The 25,756-nt window shown below is 47.9% G+C and overlaps 1 protein-coding gene across 1 annotated transcript in view; it reads left to right on the top strand.

Moving 5' to 3' along the window:
* Nucleotides 1-25,756, top strand: part of Poc1a (POC1 centriolar protein A) — a 52,377-nt gene that overhangs the window by 23,925 nt on the left and 2,696 nt on the right. The window contains exons 8-10 of the mRNA XM_005368501.2: nucleotides 761-829; nucleotides 4,015-4,104; nucleotides 25,278-25,421. Coding sequence (XP_005368558.1) covers nucleotides 761-829; nucleotides 4,015-4,104; nucleotides 25,278-25,421 — 303 coding nt within the window. The remainder of the gene's footprint in view (nucleotides 1-760; nucleotides 830-4,014; nucleotides 4,105-25,277; nucleotides 25,422-25,756) is intronic.

A 25,756-nucleotide genomic window follows, 5' to 3' on the forward strand; every position in this document is an offset into this window, starting at 1 on the left:
GCATAGCATGTACTTGAAATTCCCCTTTAGATGGTTGCTCTGACCTTTTGTACGTAGGAAGCCAGCAGAGAACATTGCCCTGCAAGGCCCAAACTTAAGAAAATGACACGCACATTGCAGGGACATTGGTGTCATTTTTTGTTCACTCCTCAGGCACCTTCAGTAATTCCTTCCTTGGCCTCCTTCCTGTTGCTCAGGCCCCTGACTTTGCCTTGTTCATTTGAGTCATTGGCTTCCCTTGGGGCTTCCACTTCTCTAGGCTACAGCAGGGCACTATTGGGCCTGTAGCAGAGAAATCAGTGTTGAGCTCAAGCTGTGCTCTCTGACCTTCTTCTCATTAGGGCAGCCATGAAAATGATGCCTGTCTGGCCAAACTGCCAGTGTGAATGTCCTGTTCCCTCCTCTCTTGTCCATCCTTGATCCCACAGCCTGGCCTTTGTCTGTTGAGGTGTCTGGAAGCAGAGATCCAGTAGCAGTTCTTGTACCTGATCACATGCAAGCTTCCTGGACAAAGGCTAAGGAGGACTGGGTGCTGAGTGAGTACCCAGACCTTTGTCCCACTGCTGCTGTCATTCAGGAACTGTGCATTTAGACTTGGTATGATCTTTTTGGAGGGGGTTGTAGGATGTGTATTAAGATGGGGGTCTTATGTAACCCAGACTGGCCTGGAATTCCTGATTTCCCTGTGTCCACTTCTGTGATCTCTTGTGTGTTACCATGTCCAGCTGACTTTTGGTGTTTATTCTGTTTGTTCTGCTAGGGACCTGCTACCACTGTTGCCTTTTCAAGAACGGGGGAATATTTTGCTTCTGGAGGCTCTGATGAACAGGTAAGAAAGAATGGCCTAAGGAGCCTGAGCTGATCCTGCTCAGAACCTCGCAGGAGGCTGCAGGTCATGTGGAGACGGGCCTTCAGTGACTACAGCCATGGTGAAGATCACATCACAGTGGTGATGGAGCTTGTGGGGGATGCTCAGGGCCAAGGCTGTCCCCAAGCAAGTCTCCTTCAGGGACAACTGTAGAAGTATCTCAAACTAGATACTTCGACAGTATCTAGTTTGGGTTGGAAGGAGTTTGAACTAATTATCATGGTGAAAAAGTTGAAGATTTCAGTTTTGGTTTTTTCCCCCTTTCTCCTGATTACATAAAGAGTGAAGAATTACTGGGTACTTACTGCAGATCTGGTAATGTCATCAGTGTGGCAAGGATTTCATAGCTCATTTACTTCTCCTGAGTCCTGTGGGGCAAGTCTTCCTATTTTATTCTTATAAATGAGGAAACAGTCCCAGCAGGTGGCAGAGACAGGGACATGCACTGAGCCTGCATGATTGCAGAGTCTTGGTTTTTCCCTGGAGCCTCTACTTCATTCTCTGCTGCCTTTTGCTTCCCTGCTCATGACATGTTTAAAGGGTCAGCGTTTTCTGTATCCTTGACTGCAGAGGAAGTCCTGTCCCATCTCATAACCCTTGGCACTGAGCCTTCATCCTGACATCCCTGTGCCTCCATGCCCAGGCTGCTAACTGCCAAGGGCTTATCTGCTGGGTGGGGGTGGGGGTACTCTGACCTTGGTGCCTAGCTCAAAGCCTGGCCCAGGAAAGGTGCACCTAGGGTGCACCATCCGCAGTCTCTCAGAGTATCTCCACAGCCCTCTGTTTCTGAAGGAACGAGCAGTGGCTGTGAACACAGTTGATCTGGTGGACGTCGAGAATGTTCATCCTTGGGTCTGGCCTCGCCCTGCAGCTCTGTGAGTCAGGCCTGTGGCCTTCTGTGAGTCCCAGCTGCAGTGAAATGTACTGATTTTCCAGTAAAGCAGATACTAGCTAAAGGTTCTTTGTCCACAGCCTAGACAACAGCCAGCATGTATCTTACCATCCCAGCACTAGGTCCTAGCCAGCAGCCAAAGAAGAGGAAGGTAAAGGAGAGCCTTGAGCCTCCAGTGATTGTGGAAAACGGAAGCTGTATGGCAGATGCACATGTTAACTGTGCAGTAGATGTACATGTTAAATAGCCATGCTAAAACGGAGTCACACATCACAAGAGGAAACCTGGGGGAGAGCTTCCACCTGCCGTGGCCATCCTCAAACAGCGAGCTATCAAGTCCCTGATATTTTACACCTGCTCATTTGTTTCCCGGGTATTGGTGTTATCTCTGTGTTCATGCTAACCACTCTGCTCCTAGAAGCGCTAGCCACTCTGCTCCTAGAAGCGTTAGGTCTGCACAGCTATACAAGGACCTTGTACGTGGGGTATGCATATGCCAGCGTTCTGTTTGTAAGTTGATAAATGAGGTACCATTGTGCCCATCCCTCTGGGCGCTGTAAACAGAGGAACTGCTCAAGGAGTGGTGAGCTTCATAGGAGCAGCCGTGTCCCAGTGAAGATGGCGTCTGGGCCACGTCAGGCCTTTATCTTGGGGGATATAGTGGTGCTTTTTGTTTGGTTTGGTTTAGTTTTGTGTGTATGTGTGTGGCCTCGTTGGCTTCCATTGACAACTGGTCATATTGCAGAATTCCTCCTCTGTTGACCAAGCCAGCCATCCTGAAAGTAACCCTAGAAGTAGCCAGCCAGCCTCCTGTGGCTTCTAGCCACCAGCAGGAAGTGCTCTTGCTTCCTAAGCTTTTGTGGAAGTGCCTTCAGCTTAGGAAGATACTGAGTGTGGTTATTCATTTGTTTGTTTATTTGAAATTCTTTAACATTTATTTTTATATCTTTAATTATTTTGGTTTTTGAGATAGGGTTTTTCTCTGCTGTACTGGAACTTGCCTTGTAGACCAGGCTGGCCTCAAACTCAGAGAGATCCACTTGCCTCTGCTTCCTAAGTGCTGGGATTAAAGGCGTGCGCCACCACTGATAACTTTTTTGTTTTTAATGTGTACTAGTGTTTTGCATGAATGTATGTCTGTGCACTACATTCATGCAGTGCCTGGGAAAGCCAGAAAAGGGAGTCAGATCCCCTGGTACTGGAGTAATAGGAGTTGTTAGTAGTTGTGCTGGGACTCAGACCTGGGTCCTCTGGAAAAATAGCCAATGCTCTTAACCACTGAAGCCACTTTATTTATGTATTTGTTTATTTATTTGTTTGTTCTAAGGCTGAGTCTCACTCTGTAGTGCTCACTCTATATTGATTGACCAGCTTGGCTATGAACTCAGAAAACTGCCTGTCTTTGCTGCCAATGTTTGTATTACCATACCTGGCTAAGAATATGTTTTTTTTTATTGTTAAACTTACTAGGCTTAGGATTATGAGTGTGTTAGCATTCATTCCCAGTCATGCCAATGACTGTTACACACTGTGTCCTATGAACCTCCTAGCAGCCCTGTGAGAGGAGAGCTGGGATCTTTTCAAAGAGGGCCCTAGGCATAGGCTGAACCCCTCACCTAAGCCTCACAGTAAGTAAGTGGTTCTCAGCCTTCCTAACAAACACTGCTACTCTTTAATACAGTTCCTTATGTTGTGGTGGTCCCAACCATAAAAATTTCATTGCTACTTCATAACTGTAATTTTGCTACTATTATAAATCATAATGTAAATATCTGATATGCAGGATAACTGCTATGTGACTCCCGTGAAAGACACCCAGAGAGGTTTCACCTACAGGTTGACAACTGCTGCAGTGAGGGTCGAGACAGGACGTTAACCCAGAGTGAGGCTTGGATTTTATGTCTACCACTTCCCACAGTGTCATGAGCAGGGCCCCACCCTCAGGAGCTTCCTTTTCAGAGAGACATGATAAATGGGGAAAGGGAACAAATGGATTAAATAGTGATTCTGACACTGAGATGTCTAGGACACTCAGGTAGAGGGACAAGCAGGTGTTCAGGCCTAGTCGTGCTGTATGGCAACATCATGATATTCATCCTGATGCCACGGGTCTGTCCCCGAAGCTCTGGGGATGTGGGACAGGTCCTAGAGTTGAGTTGAGCTGTGAAATGGGGACCACTGTGATTCAGAACTTTGGGGTTGATTTATGGTCCCATTTTCTCCCCTCATTCTCTGTGCCTATTGCTCTTGGCAGGTGATGGTTTGGAAGAGTAACTTTGATGTTGATTATGGAGATGTGAAAGTACAGAGGCCTCCACCCCTGGCCAGCTCTACTGGGAATCTGGTAAGTGACTTAGCAGATAGGGCTTGAGCCACATGACTCTGGGATGGTCACAGTAAACAGCACTGGGCTTGGAGATGAGGAGGCCTGCAGGCATCTCTGTTACAAGAAAGGCACCCTGGGAAGGTCCATCAAATAACACTTTGGGCCTTGACTCCAATCTAGAATGAACACATGAGCTGTAAAAGCTACAGAGCAGCTGTGGTGTCCAGCACCCTTTTGGTGGGGAGTGTTGTCATGGTGCATGCTGCTGGAGTGAGACCAAGGATGCTGCCCTTGGATCCCAGGATCCAAGTCCTGGTTCCTAGAGGGCTCAGGACACAAAGCCTCAGCTGCGATGAGTGGGAAAGACCCTGGTTTGGTTACTCTCACTTCTTTTTTTTTTAAACCATGGAAAGGAAGTTCCTCAGCCACAAACCATTTTTAGTACCTTTGTTGGTAAAAGGGCATTCAGTGTTCCTGAATAAAAATAACTAATTTTGTAGAATAAATATTTGGGAGAAAAATGTTAACTGATAAAGGCTCATTAAATAGACCCATACACAACTTTGGTTGAAGCAGGTCACGATTGTAATCCCAAAGGTTTAAGCTTCTATGGTGACAGACTGTTTAGATCTTTTTCCCCTGAACCTAAGAAGCACCATGGTCTCCCAAGCAGGAGGAAGCTGGCCTGAACAACAGGAAGCGACTCGCCCAAACCCCAGCAAGTCAAGGCTGGGACTCAGAATAGAACCAGGAAGCCTCCTTAGTCTGTCTGGGCTCACTGTGGCTTCACAACTGAAATCTCCCTGCTGCACGTGCCCAGGCTGTGGAGCTGCTCCAGAGTAGGCCACAACAAACCTAGATTGTTCTCCAAGGGCCTCCCCCTTGGCTCATCGCTGTGGCTGGGAGGTTTTATTTCTCCTAAGTGTTTGCTAATGAGCCCTGAGCTGTGGGCTAGTTGGGGCTCTTTGGGGTGCGCTGATGCTCTCCTTGCTGCTGATTTCTTTTTTGTTGCTGTTGTTGTTGTTTGGGGTTGTTTTCTTCATTTCTTTGTTCAGTTTTTTTGAGACAAAGGGCCCATGCTTTGCAAGATCATTTCAAAAGTTATATTCCTCTTATAAATTCTTTCCTCACCCTTTTCTGAAACAGGGTTTCTCTGTGTAGCCCTGGCTGTCTTGGATCTCACTTTGTAGACCAGGCTGGTCTCGAACTCATTTAGATCTGCCCTGCCTCTGCTTCCCTTAGTGCTGGGACTAAAGGCCTGCTCCACCACCACCCAGCGTGCTAATTCATTTTTTACCTAGAAGGATCCTGTGTCGATTTTGCCCTCTGTCCTATGACTCTTTTTTTTTTTTTTTTTTTTGGTTTTTCGAGACAGGGTTTCTCTGTGGCTTTGGAGCCTGTCCTGGAACTAGCTCTGTAGACCAGGCTGGTCTCGAACTCACAGAGATCCGCCTGCCTCTGCCTCCCAAGTGCTGGGATTAAAGGCCTGCGCCACCATCGCCCAGCTGTCGTATGACTCTTTGACTGTCAGGAACTCACGTGAGATCAGCACTGCCAAGATCTTTGTGTGTGCTCATTGCTTGCAGAGTGGGGAGGTGGTTCCCGTTCTAGTTCTCAGGGGAGACTTTCAGATGTAACCATGCTGTCTCCTCTGAGCAAGACTAAATAACCATGCTGGAGGCTGCTGATGGCAGGAGCTGCTGATGGCAGGGGCTGCTAGGCAGCTCTTTCCTATTCTAGGAGGGTCCCATCATCTGCCTCTTGGGAATAGTTAGTATCCAGTAGGTGCAAGAAAAGTCCACATTTTTTAAAAGTATTATTATTAAAAGGAATTTCATGTAAATATTGAGCATATTTCTCCCAGCCGCCTGCTCTCCCCTTTTCCTCCCCACCCCCTCCAGTAGGCTTCTTTGTTCCCTACAGTTTCACTTCTACTTCCGTGTCGTGTATATAACTTTATGAGGCTATGTGAAATCTAGGAACCACAAATGAGAGAAAACGTATGGTGTTTGCTTTCTGAGACTAGCTTGATCCAGTTAATACGGGCATTGCTGGTTGCATCCATTTGCCTGCAAACAACGTCACTTCATTCTTTTCGTAATTTAGCTGTTGTAAGTGATGCTGCGTCTCTGTGATACACTGACTCAGAGTTCCTCAGTAAATGCCCCCAGTGGTGTAGCTGGGCCATACAGTAGATCTACTTTGAGTTGTTCTAGATGCTTCCATTCTAACTTCCACAGTGGATAGTTCACATTGCCACCAACAGCATTTGTTGTTTATTTCTTAATGGCTGCTATTCTGACTGGGCTGAGATGGAATCTCAATGTAGTTTTAATGGCTATAGTAAGGTTGCGTATTTTTTTTCTTATAGTTACTAGGAAAATAACTTGGATAAACTGCTTGTTGTCCCTCAAACTCCCTCAGAATGGAGAACATGTCACCTTGTTTCCCAGAGCTTCAGAGCCTGAGAGTCTAGGGTGTAATCACGTGGGAGAGGTGGCCAGCAGGACAGGATGGGGCATTGGCAGGTGAAGGGCTCAACAGGACTCAAGGCAGCCAGTTGTCCCCAAACTACTTTGAGGTCCATGTCAGGGCTATTGTTACAGTCCTGCCAATGGTCTGCCCTACATGGCACTCAAGCAGGGCACAGGATATAGATTCTGGCTTCATGGAGTTTGCTTTGAACCCTGCTGGGATAGCCTGGGATGAAGCAGCTCATCTCTCTAAACCTCCATTTCCCCAGTGGGTTCAGAGTACCCATGGACTGACCGATTCTGAAGAGTCCTGAAGTGACACCGTAATCTTAGAACCACTCTTGGGTAAGATAAGCACTGCTTGTTCTTTGTCCTGAGTACCTTCTAGAGCTTTGAGAGGACAGGTAGGCCTTCTAGACACTCACTCACCCACGCACCCACACCCACTCCTAATGCTGTCTGAGAGGCTTCCCTGAAAGGGAAAAGGAGGAAGGCCAGGGTATTGAGTCTTCCCTGGCACTCAGATCCCCTGACTGTCCAGAGTGCTCTGTTCTTCAGGGGAGCCCAGAAGCACTGCTGTCCTGTGACCTGAGTCTGACATTCTCCCATGCTTTATTTCTGCCCACATCCCATCCTTTCAGTAACTCTGAGCTGCTCAACCTCAGCAAATCATATCTGGGGTAGATATTTGAGTGTTTGCTATCCTGTGTACTGAGATCTTTAGTGGCATCCCTGGCCTTTACCCAGTGGGTGCTGGTAGCATCCTGCTCCCCAGTTTTGGGGACCAGAAATGTCTTCAGATATTGTCAGGTAGGAATCACTGCAGAGCTTCTTCCTCAGGAGGAGCCCAAAAGGAAGGCCGTGGGAGAAGTGTGGAGAGAGACTCAGGGGAGCGTCTAGAAGCCTGCGCAAGGACTCCGCTCAGTTGGCTGAGTTCTGGCTCCCACCAGGTGCGCACCAGAGCTCTCGGAGAGTCTCTGGTAGTTCGTTTTCCTAAGAGTGCTGTTTGGCTATCAACTTTCGGGGTCTCAGAGATGTTGGTAAACAATAAGAAAAGACTCTTCACCTTTAGCAACTTGGTTTTCTTCAAATTGGGCATGTTTCTTGCCTTGCCTGCCCAAGGCTACCTGGCTCAGCGATAATACCTGATGAGAGATTTAGTGACTGGCCCGAGTGGTTTGATTTCTCAAAAAACCCATGAACACTGCAACCATGACCAAACTGTGCTGTGTATCCAATGCCCTTCATATCCTATCTCCAAATCACCTTAGGCACTAAAACACGATGGATGCTCCTGGGCATTTGGGGTTTCCAGGGAGTTCGTGGGAACTTCTGACCATGTACTCTCTCCATTGTGTCCATTGGAAGCCTGAGGGGCAGACCTTGCCTGGACCCCACGCTGCTCCCCCACTAGCAGAGAATGTTAAGGACAACCTTGTGCCTGTTGCGGTTCCTTCACCCTTGAGCCCCCCTGCCTGTGACCCCTTCTCTGACCGTGGCGTTTCGGCTTTCAGATCTTGGAATGAAGGCTGTCCTTAAACTCACTCCAAGCAGAGCTCTGTTCACTGCAGAGCTATTTTCAACCTCTGGTTGAAATTCACAGCTTATTTTTAGGCACATTTCATGTTGAAAAGCAAAAGCCATTTCCCAGCCATTCAGAAGGAGAATAATGGGTGCCATTTTCCTTCTGTTCTTGGCTGAGTTGTCTAAAGGAGGGATTTCAGGGCTTGCGGCTGGAACACTTTCTCTGCTTGGAAAGTTGCACATGAAGGATTCTAGGTCATGCTGTGGGCTGAAGGGGGGCAGGAGTCTCCATGCTCTGTTCTGAAAGAAGGTGGGAAGGGCTGCTTTGGGGCAGATGGGTGTCTCCTAGAGAGGTATAGGTGGGTACTGCAGAGGGCTTCTCTGTAGCAGGTGCTTGTACTGGTGTTTCAGGGGTCTGATGTTTATCCCTGTTTCCTGCTGCAGCCCTGGCCTTCAGCCCTCTGTTTTTACCCCCTTGCTCTCTGTACTTAAGGGTCTGTCCCTTAGGCAGAAGGACCCAGTTGTCTTAGCTGATTTTAGAGTAGGAGAAACATCTTGCTTACCCCAGATCTCAGCTTCTCCAGAACAGATTTCTACCCTCGCTATAAAAGTACCTTTTAACATTCTTTTTGAGGGGGAGGGGCAAGGTCCCATTATGTAGACCAGGCTGACTTTGATCTCAGATCTGTCTGCCTCTGCCTGCATGCTGGAATTAAAGGTGTGCACTACCATGCCCAGCTTTTAAAGCTACTTTTAATTAACAAAGGTGCATTATTTGGATCTACCCTTATTTTTGCCACAGTCAGAGGCCCATTATGCAATTGAGAAGGTTGCATTAGTGGGGTAGGGAGGAAGAACATCAAGTTCTAGGTAATTCAATGAAACTGACAGAAAAAAAGCCAACCCACTTCCTGAGTTCTCAGGGTTGACTGCTCCGGTTTAGACATTAACCTTGATCTCTAGGGTTGAGGGCTTTTCTCTGCTCTCTTCTCAAGATTGCATTTGAAGGAGAAAAGCGCACCTGTGGTTAAGACCTTGGCTTCTGGCTTCCGACCAACCAGTGATTGAATCCTGTCCCTGCCTTGTTTGTGCTGTGACCCCAGGCAGTGGCTGGATTTCTGAGGTCTTGGTTCCTCTTCTGTCAACCTGGGAGTCACTGGGTCCTCCTCCTTCCATGAGATTTCACAGGTGGCATGCCAAGCAGGTGGCCAAGCAGCACTTGGCCCTGTTCCTGGCACATGGCAAGTGCTCACCCAGCTGTAGCTATTTCAAGAATGTTCCTTTTTCCCTCTTCCGTCTCCTAAGAGCCAGTCAGAATGATCAAATGTTCAGATCTTTTGGGGTGGGGGCATTGGACAGGGGTGTGGGTGATTGCTGACTGAGATAATTTTTGGTGCTGGCTCCTCCCTACAGGTGGTCCTTGTAGGGACAGGGGTAGGTTTTAGACCCCTGCAAGCATATGTTGTATTTTTAAATGACATATCCCAAGTCTTCCGAGCTTGCAGATAAGAAAATAAACCTCTGAGATGGGCAAAAACAACACACACCCTTCTGCCACCCTCAACACTCCTTAGAGCAAGATGCCCAGGAATCTCAGAACTTTGGTGCTAGAACCTTCCCCGGAGAAGGGGTTGGCCCAGTCAAGAATATCTGCCCTTAGTCTGAGGCCTCCTTCTTACAGTCTGCCTCTTTCTTTTGCCTTGTGCCCCAGGATCTGAGGACAAAGGTCTCATCACTTGCTATACCTGTGTTTTGTTTTGGTTGCTGCCATAGGGTTCTGATTTGGGGTGCTAAGGGGATCTGGTTCCTACTCCATAGATACTTGCTCATGCTGAGGATCTGGGGGGTCCTAAGTGCTTGTGGTGGTTTCTGAAGACCTAGATTTTCCTTATGGGAACCTCACCTAAGAAGGCAAAGAAGCGACCCATTTCCACCTGACTCTCAGGTCTTGTCTTTGTGCCTTTCAACTACTATAGACTAGGGCAGCTTTTAAACAGAAGTTCATGTTTCACAGTTCTGGAGGCTGGGTGGTGCAAGCAGGGCATTGATAACCACTGGTGATGGTCCGGTAGTAGAGAAGTAATGCCTTCCTTCTGCGTCTTCCTGTAGTAGACAGTGCTGCCTGAAAACCCTTATAAGGGCACTAATCCTAATCATGGCAGCTCCGTCCTCATGACCTAGTTGCCTACCAAAGGCTCAATTCCAAATATGTTAGGGATTATGATTCTAACATAAATTTTATAGGGGACACAGATATTGGAGTTATTAGCAATTTGATTTCCAGACTTGGGTCTGTTTCCTAGAATATAGACTTCTGTTTTGGCATTTGCTTTTTTTTTTTTAAATTTATTTATTTATTAAGGATTTCTGCCTCCTCCCCGCCACCGCCTCCCATTTCCCTCCCCCTCCCCCATCAAGTCCCTCTCCCTCATCAGCTTGAAGAGCAATCAGGGTTCCCTGACCTGTGGGAAGTCCAAGGACCGCCCACCTCCATCCAGGTTTAGTAAGTTGAGCATCCAAACTGCCTAGGCTCCCCCAAAGCCAGTATGTGCAGTAGGATCAAAAACCCATTGCCATTGTTCTTGAGTTCTCAGTAGTCCTCATTGTCTGCTATGTAAGTCCGGTTTTATCCCAGGCTTTTTCAGACCCAGGCCAGCTGGCCTTGGTGAGTCCCCCATAGAACATCCCCATTGTCTCAGTGTGTGGGTGTACCCCTCGCGGTCCTGAGTTCCTTGCTCGTGCTCCCCCTCCTTCTGCTCCTGATTTGGACCTTGAGATTTCTGTCTGGTGCTCCAATGTGGGTCTTTGTCTCCTTTCATCACCTGATGAAGGTTAATATTCAGGAGGATGCCTATATGTTTGTCTTTGTATTCACCTTCTAATTTAGCTTCTCTAGGATCATGAATTATAAGCTCACTGTCCTTTATTTATGGCTAGAAACCAAATATGAGTGAGTACATCCCATGTTCCTCTTTTTGGGTCTGGCTTACCTCACTCAGGATAGTGTTTTCTATTTCCATCCATTTGTACGCAAACTTCAAGAATTCCTTGTTTTTTATTGCTGAGTAATACTCTAATATGTATATATTCCATACTTTCTTCATCCATTCTTCCATTGAAGGGCATCTAGGTTGTTTCCAGGTTCTGGCTATTACAAACAATGCTGCTATGAACATAGTTGAGCATATACTTTTGTTGTATGATAGGGCCTCTCTTGGGTATATTCCCAAGAGCGGTATTGCTGGGTCCAGGGGTAGGTTGATCCCGAATTTCCTGAGGCATTTGCTTTTTATAGTGAGAAATAATAATAATTCAAGCTGGGTACAATGACAATCTCAGTCCTTCCTTGGAAGGTGGTGGGAGGAAGACCAGGAGTTCAAGATCATTCTTGACTATGTAAGAGGTTGGAGGCCAGCCTAAGCTCAAAAACAAAACACCACAAAATAAAAAAAGAAATTTAGATTCAAAGGCATGCTTAGCAGGAGGGTCATTGAGTGTATTTGAAGCAGAATGAACCCCAGATTTATGTGTCTTAAAAAGGAACTTCTCCCTTCTCCACTTGACCCCATTTCTGGCTCCTTTATCTTTTTAAAAGACTGTTAAAGGGAATTCTTGGCTTTCTGCCTGCTGCCAGTGAATCAGATGCACAGCTTGGAAAAGGGTTGATTTCACTGGGCCCATCCTCTGACACAGAGAGCTGCCTCTGCTTCTGGGTCCAGGGCATCTCTGGTAGTCGAGCTATATATCTTCAGATGTCTTATGTTGTGCGCCTGCTGAATGACTAGCTTTGTCCACAGTGTCCCTCATTTCTGTGGATGAAAGCTTGGTGGGAAAAACTGGGAAGCGGACCCTCTCCTGAAGGTCCCACAATCCTCCCTGTTTGCCTCTTGGGAAACTTTGTAGATCTCAGAGGGCTTTGAGGGGTGATTTACTTGGGGACAATGGGGATGCTGTGACTTACCTGGTTGTGCATCTCTGTGTGGCTCCTGGTACAATTCATTCATGCCTTCTGCTTGTAGAGGAGGAACCTAGACTCAGAGGTCATATGACATACTGGTGAATGGTTCTCGACTCAGTCTGCCCTCTTGAGTGCAGCAAAACCAAGAGGCATTTGAATGAAGAAGCAAAAGGCGTCCCCTATTTCTCCTTCAGCATCCCCAGACCTAGGACAAATGCACAGGCTCAGTGTGTGTTTGAGTGCACACTCATGTAGGGAGTCACATTCCTACCACCTTTGGTCAGGTGTGATCATCAGTGCCTCCCACTGCTGTTTATTTTCCCCCCTACAGATATGGGGTGCTATGGGTACAGGGGATGTCAGGTAATCTGGCTGCTCAGGTGCCTTCCTGTCATGAAGAAGGAAATCTTACAAGGATGATGTGGGATTCTCCTCTGTATGCTGTGAATGCCATTGGTTAATAAAGAAGCTGCTTTGGGCTTATTGCAGTGCAGAATAGAGCAAGGCTGCAGGGTAGGGCAAGGCTGGAGTTCCAAGCACACAGAGGAGGAGAGAGTAGACAGAGTCAATGAGAAGCCATGGAGCTTCCGCAGGAGACAAATGCTGAATGGAATCTTACTGGTTGGCCACAACCACGTGGCAGTACACAGATTAATAAAAATGGCTTAATTTAAGATATAAGAACTAGCCAATAAGCAGTGTGAGCTAATAGGCCAAGCAGTGTTGTAATAATACAGTTTCTATGTGGTGTTTTGGGTCTGGATGGCTGGGAAACAAATGAGCAGCCTCCGACTATGTAAAGATGTGTTTGTGTTTGCACAAAGGAACATTTGCGGACATCCCTAAGACATCCCTAGGCCATGTTAGCTGGACTTTCCTGACAGTATTGGGATCAAAACAAGCTTGCTAGACTGTCTCACTATGTAATCCTGTTATGTGGCCTGGAGGTCAGGCTGGCCTCAAACTCATAGGGATTTGCCTACCTCTCTCTGCTTCCTGGGTACTGGAATTAGAAGTGTGCACCACCATGCCCAGCCAAGACAGTCCTCTTAACTTTTGACATTTATTATCCAGAGCTCCTCCAACTGGTTTTCAAACTCAAGTGTGCATCATAGCCCACATAGGAATGTTAAAACTTGCTACTGAGCCAGGCAGTGGTGGCTCATGCCTTTAATCCTACCACTTAGGAGGCAGAGGCAGGTGGATCTCTGTGAGTTCAAGGTCAGCCTGGTCTACAGAGCAGGTTCAAGGACAGAGAAACCCTGTCTTGAAAAAAACAAAACAAAATAAACAAGAAAACTTGCTGCTGGCTGGGCCATCCCCAGTGCTTCTGATTTGGTAGAGATCTTATACCCCTAACACATTTCCAGGAGATGCTGATGCTGCTCGTGCAGGGCCCCACTCTGCAAACCATTAGTCTATTGAAAGGCAGTGTCCAGCAGTGTCTGGCATCCTAGACAAGGAGTCTTTTTATATCCTAGACATTTCTGTGGCTGGTAGAAGCTACAGCTTGAGAGAGGCAGTTAAAGACCCAGCATCCCTTTCATTCCACTCTAGAGGAAAAGGGTTGTAGGGGAAGGGGTGTAGATTTGGTTAGAATCTTCAGGATTGTTCAGAGAGATTCCAGTGCTGTCCCATGAGCCCCTTAAACCTACAGGCATCTTCTAGTCTGCTTAGAACAGTTTATTACCAGAAGCAACTGTCAGTAAGGAAAATGCTGCCCTGCCATAGGCCTCTGCCGGCCTGTCTTCCTCTCTTGCCTCCTGGCTGCCACTAGATGCTCTGCCTCTAATCTAGTCCCTTGTTCTTAAATCTCCATTTCCAGGCTGCTTCCTTCTTTCTTTCTTTCTTTCTTTCTTTCTTTCTTTCTTTCTTTCTTTCTTTCTTTCTTTTTTGGTTTTTTTGGTTTTTCGAGACAGGGTTTCTCTGCGGCTTTGGAGCCTGTCCTGGAACTAGCTCCGTAGACCAAGCTGGTCTCGAACTCACAGAGATCCGCCTGCCTCTGCCTCCCGAGTGCTGGGATTAAAGGCGTGCGCCACCACTGCCTGGCCAGGCTGCTGCTTTCTGCACTGTCCTCAGTGTCTCCTTTTGTGCTAACTCTGACTCATACCTCCCACACTGTAATTGTGGGTACCTAGGCCAGCTCCTATCCTGAAGAGAGCCTGCTGACTCTTGAATCCACACGAAGTCCAGAGGCCTCAGGTTCAGTTCTGCATGTATCAGGGCTTACCCAGCGTGTAAATCCGACCATCATACCTCTTTTTGAGTTCTGCTAACTCCTTTGGGAGATTTTCCTCCTCACTGTGGGCTCAGGGCTGTTGGTAGCCCCACTTTTGCATGTGAGGAGATGGTTCCAAGTCAGAGACAACAATGGGGTGGCCAGACCATTAAGCTTCACTGTAAGGCACACACAGCCCTCAAACACCTGTCATCTCAGCCACTGCTATGTTACTGCCATTTTGCTAATGGTGATGCCAAGCCACCTATAGCCCTGTCAGTTCACACTTGCAAGTCACCTCTCTATGTAAGAGCCAGCAGAGGCCACAGCACAATCTAGCCAGCTTCGAGTGCAAAGTAGAGAGTGCATGAGAACTGGGGCTTCGGGCATTTAAGACTCTTTCTCTTTTTGGTTCTATTCTATTTTTCAAAACCCAGAAAGTTGGAAGTAGAAGAAACAGGCCACACGTAGAAAAAGCCCAGATGCTTGAGTCTAGCTCTGTTCCTCTGGGACACTGTCACCTGTTCCCAGCAGTTGCTCTTGGCCATTGAGGCTCTTTCCTCCTTTGTGTGGTCTTCCCCAGGTGTTTGGAAATGCTTCTTTTCATTCATTCATTCATTCATTCATTCATTCACTGAGGCAAGGTCTCTCTTCATAGCACTGGCTGTCTTAAAACTCACTATGTAGACTAGGATGCCTTGAACTCACAGAGATCTACCTACTTCTGCCTCTGCCTCTGTCTCCTGAGTACTAAGATTAAAGGCATATGCCACCAAATCTGGCCTTTTTTATTTTTAAATAGGTGTATGTGTGTGTTGCAGTGCAAGTGTGGAAGTCAGAAGACAACTTTCAGAAGTCCTCTCCTTCTACCATGTGGGTCTTGAACTCAGGTCATCAAATTTGGTAGCAAGCACCTTTGCTCACTGAGCCATCTCAGCAGCCCTAGAAATCCCGCCCAGAGCAGTCCCCTCCCCAGAGTAGCCCCTCTTTCCTACCATCAGCTATTCATAGCTCTTGGGCTGAGTTGTGCTCTCCCCAGCGTGTGTCTGGAAAAGGATGCCCAGGAAATCAGGGTGTGGAGGACACATGCCTGGATCATTGAGCAGTGTGGCTGAGTATGTACGCCTTCTGACTGCCTTTGGCCCTCTCTAAGTATTTTTTCATGGTCCCTGACTAAATGAAGAAAGTAACTTTCTGGCTTCATTTGTCCCTTTGGCAGCAGGTGGTGTGGGGTGATACAGGCAACCGGCAGGCCACAAAGGTTGGTAGAACTTTGTGTCTGGACTAGAGTTCCAGAATTTCTTTTCATTTGAAATGGAAAAACCCTTTTTGCATTTTATATTTTCCAGATTGGCTAGTAGTGTTGACCATGTGGTGTAAGGGTGTTGGATAATACTTATGTTTATGTTCTTATTGGTTACCATGGCAAAAAAAAAAATCAGAATAGATGGTTTCCATGGAGATTATCTTACAGTTAGTTTCTGTGAAGGTTTGGACACTGCTGTGAGTTCAGTGAATGCTGTCACTGCCATCAGGGGCTTTCTCTATGCAGTGCCAAAGGCTCAGGCAGACATTCTTTGGGCTTAGGCAAAGCCAACTGTCTCCCATGCTTGCAGACTCAGGGCCCCCAAAGGTGGAGGTGACCCTGTAGCTCTGCTTCCTGCTGGGGTTCTCCAGCCTGGCATCAGCCCACAGCACTTGCTATCAAAACAAACAAAGCCTTTGTGTGACAGAAATGTTCAGCCTAGCCCGGGAGTGGAGCAGGAAGCAGCATATGGGCCTGGGAGCCCTCACCCGGCTTCTGCAGAGGCCAGCCTTCCATCTTCCCCACACACCTTAGAAGCCCTAGAGCGTGCCTCTAATTCCAGATACCGCATTTTACTCTAAACAAGGGTTTTCCCTAATTATGTAACTGTAAAGCTCTTGTCAAATTCAGCAAAATTAGTGATTTCTTCCTAACAATACTGAGAGCATGTTCACATTTTCCCATATTGTGTCAAGAATGTCATTTTGTGGGACTGGGGATGTGGCTTAGTTGGCATAGTGCCTGCCTATCATGTCTAAAGTACTGTTTGTTTCCCTGCACTAAATAAAAACAGGTGTGGTGATGAATGTCTGTAATCCCAGCCCTTAGAAGCAGAGGCAGAAGGATCCTAAATTGAAGGTCATCTTTGGCTACATAGCAATTTCAAGGCCGTCCTGCATTATATGAGACCCTGTCTCAAAGAAAAAAAAGAGAAAAATCATATTTGTTCTCTTTGCTCAAGTAAGGATATAAAAAACATTAACACCCGTGTGTGTGTCATGCTATTATCTGAATACTCCTCTTGGTCCTGCCTGCAGTTCAGGGTTGAGGGGTGTAGAGTCTTTGATCTGCACCTGGGGTCAGGCCACGGACAAGGGGAGCTCCTGGACCCACTATCCTCAGGGAGCCCTGTCTCTTCCTGGAGCTGTGGTGGGCAGGTAGGCAAGCTGCTGCTAGTGACCCGGGATAGGCATCAGATAAGATGTACTGGCCCTCTTTGAAGCCTGCAGGAGTAGGGGGAGGAATGATGTAACTATAGTTCATTCTGCTGTCTGCAACTTCATTTTCTGGGAAACAGAGAGGCCATGAGACTCCTTGGGGTATGGCCTCCCATGAAGCATGCGGCACTGGCTAAGGACTCTGGCTGGCTTATCTGAAGCCAGCTACCTCTGCTGATTGGATAGTCGGGCCTGGGTGTCTGTCTTGGCAGGACTAGTTCATGTACTGTTATGCTGTGCGAAATATGAATTAACTGAGCTTGGGAGTGATGCCTGGGGTATGGTTCGTAGCTCTGATACTCTCCATTGAACTAAGTGCAAAGAAAACTTAAAATAGTCAGCCTTTGTTCCCGGAGTTTTAAAATTCAACTCCAGTAGTTACAATGATCTGTCTTCAAGTGGATCTATAAATAAACTGCTGCTGCTCCTCTTTGTCACCAAAAGCTTCCTTCCGCGTCTTCCAGAGACGTCTCTGCGCTCATCTTCATCAGATGTCATCTCATCTGTGGGGCAGCTGCAGCCCTCATCAAGCTGGGCTGGCACGTGGAGTTTGTAAAGACAGCATGTTCCCTCTTTAAAATCCAGTTGCCCCCAAATTAACTACACAGGGAGAAATAATAGCTTTGCACTGGAGAGACTTGGAGTAGGGACAGTCCCCACTGATGAGGTCAGCACCCTCAGCATTCAGTCCTGTCTGTCCAGATCTTGCAGTGTCGAAATGTGTAACCTGAATCCCATCACGTGAAACATCATTCAAAACCAAAGTGAGAGCCACTTGAGAAAATAACTGACCAATATTCTTGAAAAGGACAAAGGAGGGTTGAGGAGCTGACACAGATTGCGGGAAGCTGAGTGGATAATAAAGCAAGAGTGAGGGGCTGGGAACTGGGTCAGCCCAGAAAGTGCTCTGAGTGTGGAGCCCCAGCACTCACGTGAGAAGCCAGGCGTGGCAGGGCATATCTGTGGTCCCGGTGGTGGGAGGCAGAGGTAGGAAGATCCCTGGAGCTCGCTGACTAGCCAGCCTAGCCAAATCAGTGAGCTTCAGGCTCTGTGAGAGACCTTGTCACAAAAAATACAGTGGAGAGCCCTGAGGAAGACAGCTCTGCTCTCCGCAGTGTGCAGGCACACACATGCACACACACAGGTCCTGGATAATATTCTGTCTAGACGGGCGATCCAAGGACATTAGCCACAGAAACTGGTGAAACTCACACACGGCTATTCGCTTTGGCTAGTGGTATTTCCCAGTGCTAATCTGATCTAGATACTGCCCTATGGTTTTGTAAGATGCTAACCCTGGGGGTGGGGGGTAGGCATATTGTAAATTCCCTGTGCTATTTGTTGAACTTTTCTATAAGTCTAAAATTAGTTAAAAATAATTTAAGCTTTTTTTTTTTTTAATCCAACTATAGTCAACACTGAGGCCTTATTAGAATTCTTGATCTGCTCTCTCCCTGGCCTCCAGGCACTTGGCATATGAAGGGCAGACATTTCTAGATAGCCCTGAGAGATTCAGTATAGTTGTAGTAGACCTTCAGGAATGTTTGTGGGATTGACCTGACCAGGAACTACCGTGATTGGAGACCCGGCATTCCAAGGGAGCGCTCTTTCCCAGGAGTGAGTCTGGAGTTGGCAGATCAGCTGCACTGTTTCCTTCGTAAAGTCCCTGTGGTCTCACTGTTCACCTTTATTCTGGTTTGTCTTCCCTAACTATGTAATATTCGCTCATTTTTAAGACTTTGTTTGTTTGGGTTATTTTTCTTGTTTGGTTGGTTGGTTGGTTTTTGAGACAGGGTCTCTCTAAGTAGCTATGGCTAGCCTGAAATTCCCTATGTAGACCAGGCTGGCCTTGAATTCATAGAGATCCACTTGCCTCTGCTTCCCAAGTGCTGGGATTAAAGGTGTGCACCGCCGCCACCAGGCCCCAGTTCTCTCTGTGTGTGGTCTTGACCCCCACCCCCCACTTTGCTGCCAGAAGTGTGTGGCTCTGGCTGTGCGATGGCAGTGATGAGAACTTCAACTCCAGAAGACCAGCTGTTTCTTAAGGTCTCCGCTGATTTAAACTGTTTACCCTTCTCGGTTTCATCTTGCTCCCCTCTCCCTTACCCCTGTGTCATTTCAGGATAGACCTCCTTACTTTTCCTGAGAGTCAATGTGAACCCTGCCTGCCAGGGCGTTCCCTCCCCCTTTTGAAGACTCCCCATTCTGTGTGGGAAATGCTTGGAAACTCTTGGAGCCAGGTTGGTTGTGAACCCGGAGTGACTTTCCAGACCCTGGGGCAGGCAGAGTGGGGCTCTGTGCTTTGTCTGTGTATCATTTGCCCATGCCCACAGGCCTGAGAGCAGCCCAGATGTAGTGGAATCACCTGCACTCCCTACCTCTCCAAGCATGTCATGAAATGGGGACCATGTTGCTTTTGGTCCCAAAACCCAGATTGCACTGGTTCTGCGTGGCAGGGAGGGTTTGGCATCAACGTGTTGATCAGGCCTGTGAATTCCTTGCAACCCATTTAAAGACGAGTACTCATCTTCCCAGCAGTGAGAGCTTATCAAGTCAGGGTGTAGCCCTGAGACCTGTCTGGGGTCTTTGGTTGCAGAGTGTCCCATTCAGCTTTGAGGCTACTACTTAGACCCCAGACCTTGTATCTCTCTATTCCAGGACTTAAGCAAACGGCCCAGCACTCTGTCCTCCCCAGAACTGGTGTGGGGACTGGGCATGTTGATAAGTCTAGAAAACCAGCAGTGGTAAACAAATCCTAGGCTCACGCTTGGGCAAACGTTGGCCAGACTGCCAAACAATTAGATGCTTTTAGAAAACCAGAATTCCTTGTGGCTTCAGAGCTATGTTTAGAACCAGAAGTTTCTTCTCCTGTGGGATTTCAGGCTGGAACCCTAAATTACAAGACAAATATGGCTATAGGATGTTCAGTCTGCAAATATATGTGATTTAAGAAGATAGCCTTGCCTGTTTCACGTGAGAAGCTGGACATGAGGCTGAGTCCAAATGAACTCTGCCTTTTAATTCCCTCCCCAGGGCCAGGTTAAGCATACATGAAGGCAACTGTTAGCTTCTGAGAGCAGCTGAAGGCCTGACATCAGGACAAAGAAACACCTTCTGAACTCCTCTTGCTAAGTGAGCAAATTATGGTGAAAGGTGTGTGTGTGTGTGTGTGTGCGCGCGCGTGCGTGTCTGTGTTATGTGTCCATCATTCCTTCCAGCGTGGCACTCGGCCAGTCCTCGGAAACTCAGTGATATGCTCTGGTGTGTTAAGTGGGCAGTGATCAGGCAGGCAGTTCAAGAAGGAAAGAGCCTGAGAGCCCAGCCCTGGATCACCTCAGCTTCCCTGTTCTGGCTGCATCTGAAGCCATAGGTCAATTCTTGGACTCTTGTCCATTTTAGGAGCAGGCTGGCCAGAGGACAAGGTCCAGGGTGAACAATTAAAAGAAAAGGAGAAATGTACTTTGAGCAAATGTTAATCATCACCCACCCACCCGCCTGCAGGACCCATTCTGTTAGCTCAGCTCAGCATCTTCCTGTCAAGTGACAGCTGCTTCTGGCTTCTTGCCCACTGTGTGCAGTCCTTGCTTGACTCGGCATGGATCCCTGTGTGAGTAAGGGCTGCTTGGGAAGCCCTGCATCTGGGGTCAGCTTCTTTGTCCCTTCCACTGGGGAGACTGCACTGAAATGACGTTCTCTGCTTTACACGTGTGGAAATTAACTCCCAAGCCTCCTGGCCTCTAGAGTTGTCAGCCTTGGCTTAGCCCCTTGGCGATGCTCTGTGTGTGTGTGGGGGGGGTGCTTTTCTCCTTGAGTGCAGAGTGGCAGTGATGTTAAGAATGTCAAGTGTGTTGTGTGCTGGACAGGAGGGCTCCTAGGAGCATTGTAGATCTAATAGTATCTTTGAAGGATTGATAGAGCTTTGTCATTACAAATAGTAATATTCACATTGAAAAAAATGATCAGTTCTGAGCTTTGGCGAACAGATACAGTTAGGTAACACCACCACCCTACACACAATCAAGGTACAGAATATTTCATTCATTCCAAAAAGTTTCCTTTGTGCAACTACTAAATGACTTGCTTGTTGTGGGTTTTAGTTTTTGAGACAGTCTCACTGTGTAGCCCTGGCTGGCCTGGAGCTTGCTGTGTAGACCAGGCTGTCCTTGAATTCATAGAGGTCTCTCTGCCTCTGCCAAAATTAAAGGCATGTGCCATTATGCCCAGCTGTTGTGAGGTGGGTTTGTTTGGGTTTTTTTGCATATATGTGTGAGTAATATGTAAATGTGTGAGTACATGTTATGTGGATGTGTGTATACATGCTTGTGGAACTGTACTTGTGGGCTGGTCTTCATTGGGAATTTGCTTATCATACACTGAATGTATTGGTTTCTTTTCTCCTGCTGTGGACAAGTACCTAACAGAAGCAAATTAAGGAAGGAGGCTTTATTTTGGCTCACAGTTTGAGAGGATACAGTCCATCGTGCTGGGCAGGCAAGGTGGCGGAGCATGAGATGACTGCTCATACTGTGTCTGCAAGTCAGGAACGGGAAACAGAAGGTGCTGTTCCACTCAGTTTTCCTTTTTGTTCAGTCTGGGACCCCAGCCTGTGGGATGCTGCTGCCACGTTCAGGGTGGGTCACTCCTCTGTTAAACTTTTGAAAACACCTCACAGGCCTGACCAAAGGTATATGCCCTGATGACATCAAGAATAAGCATCACACCTGAGACCCGCTAAAGCCCCTAGGATGCTTTGATGTAAACAGGTGTGATCTTTCCACTTCAGCACTGCTGTGGTCATTCTGCCCTTGTCATTACTCCAGGCCCTGCTACTTTGAGTGCTCACCCTGGCACTTAGCTTTCCCATGTCTGCTTCTGTCCCTGTTCACCAGCAGGCTTCACAGGAAATGCCGCAGCTCTCAAATGCTGGAGTGCAGATGAGTGGCCATAGGGCTGCGGGGCAGGGCCATGGCCCTCTGTTGCAGTGCAGACACTGAAGAGGTTCTGTCGCAGGAATTCCACTGCACCTGTGGGGTGGGCCTTTTGAGACATCAAGTATTTGTGGAGGGCCTCTGTTCTCTGCTTCCAGGCATTCCAGGACAGGCAGGGGAGCAGTGATGGAGAAACAGGCTCAGAGGACCTAGTGACCTCCAGAGACACTAAAGAGAAAATGCACAGAGAAGTCCAGCTGCAGCCAGTATGACCTGTCACCTGTCACAGGCTACGTGATATCCAGGAAGTTTATGCTCTGAGATTAGATCTCAGCCTGGTGATTTTGAGAAAGGCACTGTAACCTGCCAGAGTGATCTTTCCTGAGAGAGCACTTAGCCTGAGTGTTCTCTAACTGAAAAATAATAAAACAGTTCCTACTGTGAAGGACCCTCAAGGACTTAGTGAGGTGACATTAAATCAGGGCCTGCAATGATGGTAGGTAAACAGCAGTGACAGCCCGGTCAGCCTTCAGTGCTGTGGTGCTAGGGTTTTGTTCTTTTGAGACAGGATGGCCTAGACCATGGCCTTAAGTTCACTATGTAGCTCAGGCTAGCCTCCACACTTGTGATCCTCCTATTTCAGCTTCCAGAAACCCCAGATTCTTTTTAAATTTTTTCTTTTGTTTTCTTACTATATCTTTATTCTTTATTTAAAATTTTATTATTATTGAGTATGTATGCATACACTAGCCCGTGTGTACAACGCACACCCGCATGTGTGGAGGTTAGAGGACAACTTCTGATCAGTCAGTTCTTTGTCATGGGTTTGGGATTGAACTTAGCAAGTGCTTGTCCTCACTAAGCCATCTTCCCGCTACTCCAATCCCCACATGTAGCCCCAGCTACTGTGGAGTTCACAGCCTCTTGCCTTAGCTTCCGGGTGCTGGGATTGCATTTCTTTCCTCAGTTTCCCTTGTTGTAACATGAGGACAGCCCATGTGAACGCATGGTATCCATGGGAACACATTTCTCTCCTAAAGCCACTTCTCCAGCTTAGAATAAATACTATGGCTCCAGTCCTTGCTGCTCCCTTGGATCTGCTCAGCTCTGGCTCAGAGGGAGATTGCTAAAGTTTGTGCTCACTCCCCTCCCCCACCTCATCATCCACTGTTTCCAGAAGCCCAGTTCAGCACTGGCAGCTTCTGGGCTGTTCTGCAACAACACTCAGAATTTCCATTCCCTCCTTCCCAGGCAGCAGGCAGCGCCATTCTGGCTGTCCTCATGGAGATGCCTGCTATGGGGCAGGAAGCTTGTAACCTTCTCTCAGTAGTCTTTTCTGGTGGGACCATGGGGACTTGGCGCCCAGGGGAAGAGTGTGTCTGTCTGGAACGAGTAGGCACAGGACTAAAAACAATTTTCAAGGCTTGCTGGTGACTTCAGATGAGTTCAGTCATTGGCTCCATTTTTCAGATGAGACGGTAGAGGCACTAGCTGGTCAGTGGTGGAGCCAAGGCCTCTCTGGCTTCTTCTTCCTCACCAGTGACAGAACTGCCTGAGCCTGGGGATCACTGTGGCTGACACAGCCTTCCTGGCAAGGCTAGTAGACTTCTTAAGTATTTCCTTTTGGAATGGGCTTCTGGGTGGGCATTGAGACCTGAAGCACTTGATCCCTGGAAGGCCTGGAAGAGCCCTGGTCCCGACAGCCAAGACCTTAGGAAATGGCCACATCATCCAGCAGACATGCCTGCCATGGGCATGTGGGCACGGCACTGATTTTTCTCAAGAATGCACCTCCGACTCGTGTTTCACATTCTAGTTCTTTGGCTACCAGATCTGGCGTTTTTCATGTTCACATCAGTATGTATTTGAGAGTTTGTGGTTTATGAGATCAGGACTCTTTTCTAATAAAGAGAAATATTAGGTAGGTTCCATATGCTGAATTGTCCTTGCCTTTCTCCTCTGTCACCTGGGAATCCTCGCCTGGATCCCTTCTTTTCAAGGACTGTGATATGATCCAGGTGAACATGTCCAGGCCAGATCGTCTTCCAGGACTGGGTTGCTGTGGCTTAGTCTGAGAGGGAAGACATTGAGGGGAAGATGTAAGCTGCCAGCTGCTGATTGTGGGTCCACAGGCATCCCAGCACTGTCAGGGCTGGGCAGTATCCTAGGTGAGTCCCAGATGGGCTGCTTCTGGGAAGAGAAGGCTTGGCTCTGGTGCATGGATGGTTCACAAGCCTTGAGCCTAGTGACATCCTGGCTTTGTGGGGAAGAGTGATGAGTACAGGCAAGAGGGAGCAACAGGCCCATGGAGAAGCCAACATTAATTCGTCTGCCTGTGTTCTATCCCTTGTTCTGAAGATGAAATGGCTAGAGGAACAGGGCTGGAAGAAGGAGTTCCTGAGGGGGAGGGCAGTGCACTTTTAGCAGAGGAAGAAGTGTAGGTGAAAGCACCCCAAGGAGAGGAAAATGTGGTGCAAGACCCAGAGCACAGAGGCAAGAAAGGGACGTGGAAGGAGGTAGATTAGATGGACAGAGCCCTGAGGGGGACATGGTGCATCTGTAATGTCCATGAGACATTTGTGGGTCAGCAAAACTTGGGGGTGTCCCAGAGCATCGGCTGTCACTAGCCCACAGTGGAGCTGCAGGCACTGCTGGTCTGCCTCCAGGCACCCATGCTCAGGGAATCTTCCAGCTCAGCACATGAAGGCTGCTTCCTGGGTCAGGAGAAGCCTGCATCTGAGTATAGAGAGGTCTCAGTGACCCTTCAAGCCACTAAAAACCCAAGTGCCTCCCATTCCTGCAGTCCTGTCTGAAACAAGCTGGCTGTGCTTGTCCTGTGGGTTCTGGCTCTTGCCAGCCATCTGGGCATAACAGCCACACAGGGATCTTTGTTTTTCCAGGGGATCTGGGGCAGGGCAAGATCTGGACCATCCCCTCTCATTTCTGGGCCACAGCTGTTGGGCCCTTAGGAAGGCGTTAGTGAAACCTGGGGCAGCCAGTGTTGGGAGGGTGGAACTGAGGTTAAACAGTAGTCTGAGAGAAGGGGGGACTTCAGGGCCATGCAGTCTCTAGTTCCTCCAAGATGCATCCTGGATGGTGCCTGAGAGTGAAGAGTTGAGAGATGAACCAATCTCCCTGAGGACCTCATCTTGTTTGGACTACCAGGCACTAAACTGTACTTCTCAGTCCCTGCTGTGAAAGATGGGTGTATGAATCTCAGTGTGTTGGAAGGGTATGTGTCCTTTTTCCCTGCTGACACTGAGAAGCCATTTCCTCAGGTTTCCTGGTTTCTCAGATAACCTATCTTTGTTTTGTTTGTTTGTTTGGTTGGTTTTTCAATACAATGTTTCGCTATAGCTTTGGAGCCTGTCCTAGAACTAGCTTTTGTAGAACAGGCTGGTCTTGAACTCACAGAGATCTGCCTGCCTCTGCCTCCTGAGTGCTAGGATTAAAGGCGTGCACCACCACCATCCGGCTTCAGATAATCTACCTTTGCAGATGACCCTCTCTCCTTTTGTTTCTAAAGTATTAACTAGTCTGAGGGATTGTTCTCTTTCTGTCTTTAGCCAGAAATGGATTTGCCTGGCCCACCAGGCAGAGACAAGAGTCTGGAGTCAGTGCAATGCCAGCCCCAGGAACCTGTCAGTATGCCCCAGACACTGACCAGCACACTGGAGCACATCGTGGGCCAACTGGATGTCCTCACACAGGTAGGTTCTGATGGGAACAACTGGATGTCCTCACACAGGTAGGTTCTGATGGGAACAGGTGCTCATATGCGTGTGTGCACACACACACACACACAGAGACAAACATGCTCATCTATCTACATTGTTCTAGCATTTGAACCGTTTGATGTTGGTTGGCAGGTACTGGTACTGAGTTTTGTTTTAATGAGCCAGGGTCATTTTACATAGCCTAGGCTGACCCTGAACTGGAAATCCCCTTACTCCAGTCTCCTGAGCACTGCTGTAACAGGGTGTGTGTGTGTGTGTGTATGTGTGTGTGTGTGTGTGTGTGTGAGAGAGAGAGAGAGAGAGAGAGA

This window comes from Microtus ochrogaster, unplaced genomic scaffold (genome assembly GCF_000317375.1).
Source record: "Microtus ochrogaster isolate Prairie Vole_2 unplaced genomic scaffold, MicOch1.0 UNK33, whole genome shotgun sequence".
NCBI lineage: Eukaryota > Metazoa > Chordata > Mammalia > Rodentia > Cricetidae > Microtus > Microtus ochrogaster.